Genomic DNA, 6,000 nt, shown 5'->3' with positions numbered 1-6,000 from the left:
GACACTGCGCGCCCCCCCCTGCATCCTAACCTTTGGTGGTTCCAGGTAGCGCCAGCGGTTCTACAGGCCCTAGGCCTGCTTTCTAACGCTCACGTGGTTCTTATGCCACTATTATAGTATATGGTTTGTGAGGCCCCTAGGGCATAACGTATACTGTGCAACTTATCGTATGCTAATTAAGTTCCTTGTATTGTACTTTTACGTGTTTAGAATATATACATATATATTTGATATATACCTTGTGTGGTGTGCTTTCATTTGATCATTCAAGAGATTATAATTGGTAAAACAACTTGCTTAACTCGCCTCTAAGTCTTAGCCTGAAGGCTGCTCTTCACAGCTACCACTAGGATAGCTTTCTATAAGGTTGACTTTACAACTTTCCATCAATAAGGGTCGTTTGGACTGGTGCAAGGTGCCCACTAGAATAGTGGACATCATATACTAGGCCAACTTCTCACAGATGGATCCTATGAGGGAGAGCAGCTTTACAGGAGAGAAGCTGTACATGGGAGAAGGACTTTATAAGAGGGAGGGATCCTGTGAGGGAGAGCGGCGTTACAGGAGAGAAGCTGTGTGTGAGAGAAGGACTTTACAGGAGGGAAGGATCCCATGAGGGAAAGGGGCCTTAAGTAAGTGAGATGCTGTACATGAGAGATGTAGGGGTAGATTTATGAACTTGTCAGGCAGTGCAGCACAGGGCAGCAAGTCACCTTCTTTGTCTGCACTACATGACAGGGTAAGGGCAGGAATGCCCAGTAATCACGGCAATCTGGTGCATTCCTGTCTTTTCTGCTACATTGGCACCCTTTTGGCAGCCTAGCACCAACGCAGGCACCCTGGCACCATGGTGCAAGGATGCCTGTGTTGCAGCAGATTGTTTTGTACAGGAAGGGGCTCCTTACTGCACATAAACAATCCTGAGAGGCATATTCCTCTTACTAAATAGATATTTCTCCTTGTTACACCTCTCCTGGGAAGGCATATCTTTTTGGCGACATCTCCCGTTTACCAGGGATCCTTTGAGGAAGAGGGGCCTACGGACGCAAGAAGCCGTACATATGAGAGATAGAATGTACAGGAGTGGGGGGGGGGGGGGTCCTATGAGGTAAAAGGGTCTTACAGAGAAAGAAGCAGTACATGAGAGATGACTTTACAGGAGGGAGGGACCCTATGAGGGAGAGGAGCCTTACAAAGAGAGAAGGTCTACAGGAGAGACAAACTTTACAGAGGGAACAGATCCTATGAGTGAGAGGGGCTCTACAGAGAGAAAAACTGTACACTGGAGCTGTAGTTTACAGCAGCGAAGGGTTATAAGAGGGAGAGATGCCTTACAGGAGAGGAGCTATACATGAGAGATGGACTTTACAGAAGGGAGGGATCCTAAGAGTGAGAAGGCCCTTACAGGAGGAAGGGTCCTGTTGGACTCGGCCCTTCTGGCAGGTTCACCCCTGAACTTTTTGCTGTTATTGGTGACCTGGTGATGGTGATTGCTGGTCTTTGCGCACTTTGACACTGTGGCGCAGTGTAAAGTGCGTGCGCTCCCTGAGTGCGTGTGTGAGATTGGCCTGCCCTCCCATAGGAATGCATGGGGAATGTATGTGTCCCTGGTAGTTCCTGATGCGTGGGGTGTGCAGGCTCGAGTCTGGTGTGTGCGGACTCGTGTGATTGAATGCTGCGAGATGATGTATGCGGCGTGTATGTGTCTAGTGTGGAAGTGCTACTTCTAGACAATGGTGTGCGTGTGCAGTAAGTATGCTGGCGCGTGATTGGCTGAAGCTGGCTGGGGAGCCTGGCTCCAAGAGTCTGTGTGGGTCTGCCCCGGTGGTGAATGGAGAGATTAGCATGCTGATGTGAGGGAGGGGCTGCACCTGGGTCCTGAATAGGGCTGGGCTTTTCCCACACAATGCCGGCTCTGCCCCCTGTGGTGCGACTGATGACCATAGCCTGCCTGGTGAATGGAAAGGGTGGCTGAGGTAAACACAGTGCTCCACAACCAGCTGCGACTGGTTCTCCCCCCACCCTGCACCTGAAGACAAAGGGAAAAGGTGTATAAAAGAGGGGCTGTGACCCCATGAAAATGTTCTTGTTCTTGTTTGCAGACTAGAATCTTCCAGGGGCGTGCTGCTGCTGGGGCCCAGGGGAAGGCTTGCCTCCCTGGGCCCTGCCCAGCCCCTGGCTTACTGAAGGACTCGGTTGTTCTCTGCTTGCCCTAGCGCTTTCCTTTGGCCCCTAGCGCTTGAGAGCGCTTTTCCTCCTGCCTAGCGCTTGGCAGCGCTGGTTATTTCCTTCTAGCGCTTGAGAGCGCTTCATTTCTGCCATAGCGCTGGAGAGCGCTGTATTTTACTGCTAGCGCCTGAGAAGCACTTTACTTATCTTTACCACCGGTGCCCACCCGGCATTGCCCGGCGAAATTGTCCCCGTTGCCGCCCGGCCGCGACCAGGAAGTCAGGCAGGCCGGGGGCGGGACTGCGGGACACTCCGTGACATCATTCCCCGGGCAGCGCTCTGATTGGCTGCCGGCCCGGGACAGGAAAGAGGAATCCGGAAGCTGCCGGGAGCCGGCCCCGGGATCCGGTAAGTGAAGAGGGAGAGCGGCGCCTGCCTTCTCAGGGCTCCCGGGACCAAGGGAGAGCCCCGGAGCCCAAGAGCCACCGCAGCACGACCGGGAGCAGAGTGGAGCTCCCCAGCGTGGAGAATCAGCCCGAGAGAGGAGACGTCCCTGCGCGAGCCACTGGTGAGTGGGGCCCGGTGTGGGTGACAGAGGGGGGCCGTCGGGGCACATTGCCGGTGCCCCCCCCCCCCCCCCAGTGCTCTGTCCGTGTGGGCGCAGTGTGATTTTGAGCCCAAGAGGCACCGGGGGCCATTCGGGTTGTTTGAGGGCCACAAGAGGCCCTTGGGGGCATATCGTTATTTTAGAGTCCCCCGAGCGGGACTCCGACGTCTGGCCCGCATTGCTTCCGAGCCCACGAGAGGCTCCACCCGCCTACCTGAGTTACGAGCCTGAGAGGCTCCCAATGCCCCAGTTATTCTTGAGTCCCCGAGCGGGACTCCAACGACCCAGGGGGCAGTTTGCTCACTTCGAGTCCCCAGAGAGGGGGACTCCAACGCGGGGCATATTCTTAATTGGAGCCAGAGAGGTTCGTAGCGGCATCACGTTGTTTTCGAGCCTAAGAGAGGCTCGTGGGGGCAGATTGGTTTCATTTGAGCCCTGAGAGGCTCAGGGGGACATTTTATTTCTACAAAGCCTGCGACGCTCCCACGTTGGCCCCATCATTGTTTGCACCAGTTGCCCAGCACTTTGTGGGCAACTGCCACGTTTAGGCCCCTGACTTTGGGACACAGGGCGTCCTAGCCCCTGCAAGGCCAGTTGGCCTAGGGACAGTCACAGGTGGTGACTAATGTGATTTTTGCGCAATTGTGTTCTTTGATACACCTCTGAATGTTTTTAGGCATCATGTGTTTTCCTTCTCTGCACCTCTGAATGTGTTGTTTATGCATCATGTGCCTTGTTCCTTACACATCTGAATGTATGTTATGCATCATGTGTTATGTGCTTATACCCCTACAGGTATTGTGATACTTAGGTGGTTGTTCTCCTAGTACAGGTGGTGCTAGTGAGGTCCTGGTTACCAGTAGTTACTGGTTGTGTGCTAAAGTGATTTTACATTCTATGTTCTATATACTAAGTGCTAGTTCTAAAAGTGCTGATCCCTGACAGTGGTCCATGTGGCCCTGTCTTGTACATATCCCCTGTAAATTCTGCCCGTGCCTGTTGGCACATTGTAAAGTGTGTGTTTTTATCTAATGTGTTTTGGTGTAATACAAAGGCTATTTTTATATATAACCTTGTGTGGAGTTTCTTTTGTGGTGGGCCTTGGGTGTTGTTGCTGGGGTGCGTGCGCAAATACTTAACTCACATCGCCTCCAAGTTTAGCCTTACTGCTCGTGCTATGTTACCAAGGGGGTGAGCAGGGGTTATCTTGGCGTGTAACTCCCTTGCCCTGACGTGGAAGTGGTGGTCTCTGACTGACTTTGGCGCAAGCCCTGGCCAGCCAGGGATCCCATTTCTAACAGGTCCTAATGGAAACAAGTCTTACAGGTGTAAGTGGCTTTACGCAAGAGCCACATCTTACAGGATGGAGGTGTTTTAAAGGAGCTGAGGGTCTTACTGAAGGACAGTGAGGAAGATGAGAATAGACACATGATTCTTACTAGGGTAGAGTCAGGTGCCCTGGGAGAGAAGGGCACAGTTGTATGTGGTGCAGATATGCCAATGGCAGAGAAAGAAAAGCCCTTACTATCCCCTCCAAATCTCATTAAGCTTTCAGGAGCATCTTGATTTGATTTGCAAGCTACTGATTAAAATACATTTAAACTATTTAAAATACATCTTTATTATCTACTGCGCTCATACCAGGGTGAATATGCCAAACAAATGTCTATACAAAGACATCAACAATGACGCAAGAGCCCTAATATTCCTCTGGTTCCCCTTCAGTGGTGTGGGGGATGGGCGGGGAGGCTTCTTTGGGGCCCGCCTTTGGTAGGGGGTGTATGATGCAGCTTTCGATGTACTCAAATATGGTGTTGGGGTCTTGGTCAGCGTTGATGTGGATAACCCCATCATAGAACTCCTCCACCAGTTGGAAGTTGGCGTGGTAAACGTCAAGCTTCTCCTGTATTGCGTCCAAGGAGTTCAGAGGGTTCTGCTGGAGGCGGGCCTGCACCTCCAAGCTGGGCGCTGGCTTGTATACGGTGTGGTACCTGCAAAAGAGGGGACAAAGACCAGATCTGAGGTCCAAGCGCAGCTCAGTAACACATGCTTCAAAAATCCAATGCCAAATCCGCCCTACACCCAAGAGGACTTTTCATCAGTGGTCACAGTACGAGCGGCTTAAAGATAAAGCATTTAAACAAGGAAGAGGTGTAAGCACTCTTTGCTTTGTTGATGAAACAGTACTATGTGTATTGACAGTCTGTGCAAGGATTAAACGATCATCACAAGAACGGGTAGATCATTCTACAATCATCGCTAGAACGGTTAGAAAACGCTGAATCATCACCAGAACGTTTGGATAATTCTGGGATTATCAACAGAATGGGTGGATGATTCTGGGATTATCACCAGAACAGGTGGATAATTCTGGGATTATCACCAGAACAGGTGGATAATTCTGGGATCATCGCCAGAACAGGTGGATAATTCTACAATCATCGCTAGAACTGTTAGAAAATGCTGAATCATCACCAGAATGTTTGGATAATTCTGGGATTATCAACAGAATGGGTGGATAAATCTGGGATTAACACCAGGGTGGGGATTATCACCAGAACAGGTGGATAATTCTGGGATTATCACCAGATCAGGTGGGTAATTCTGCGATCATTCTTAGAACAGTACTAAATACTGGGACTATCACCAGAAAAGGGTGAATAATTCTGGGATCATCCTTAGAATGGTAGGTCATTCTAGGATCATCAACAGAACGGGTGGATAATTCTGGGATTATCACCAGAACTGGTGGATAATTTTGGCATCATTGCTAGACCAGTAGATCATTCTGGGATCATCACTAGAAAGGAAGATAATTCTGTAATCTTCGTTAGAGTGGGTAGATGGATAATTCTGGGACTTTGATGTTTAAAAGGGTACGCAGAAACCTGAAAGGGCGAGCTATAGCAGACATTGGGTGAGCTATAGGAGACAAGGAGCGAGCTATGGCAGACATGAAGTGAACTATGGCAGGCATGAGGCGAGCTATGTTAGACATGAGGTGAGCTATGGCACACATGAGGCGTGATGGCAGACATGGGGCGATATGGCAGACATGGGGCGGGCTAGACAGGGGAAGAGCTATGGCAGGCATGGGGCAAGCTATGGCAGGCATGGGCATGGCAGGCATGAGCTATGGCAGACATGAGGCAAGATGGCAGACATGGGGTGAGATGGCAGACGGGTGATTGCGATGACAGACATGAGGCGCTATGGCAGATATG

General features: G+C 50.8%; 1 protein-coding gene across 2 annotated transcripts in view; it reads right to left on the bottom strand.

The window, feature by feature from the left end:
• Window positions 1-4,372: 4,372 nt before the first annotated feature.
• The window catches only part of AK8 (adenylate kinase 8), an 813,765-nt gene continuing 812,137 nt past the window's right edge, over window positions 4,373-6,000 (bottom strand). For both annotated transcript variants that reach the window (XM_078646171.1, XM_078646172.1), the window contains one exon: window positions 4,373-4,767. In XM_078646171.1, coding sequence (XP_078502297.1) covers window positions 4,476-4,767 — 292 coding nt within the window. In that variant the 3' untranslated portion in view covers window positions 4,373-4,475. The remainder of the gene's footprint in view (window positions 4,768-6,000) is intronic.

The sequence above is a fragment of the Lissotriton helveticus genome, chromosome 5_1 (assembly GCF_964261635.1).
Source record: "Lissotriton helveticus chromosome 5_1, aLisHel1.1, whole genome shotgun sequence".
NCBI classification, from domain to species: Eukaryota; Metazoa; Chordata; class Amphibia; order Caudata; family Salamandridae; genus Lissotriton; species Lissotriton helveticus.
The sequence above is the reverse complement of the archived record's forward strand: the minus strand, read 5'-3'. Positions and strand labels throughout refer to the sequence as shown.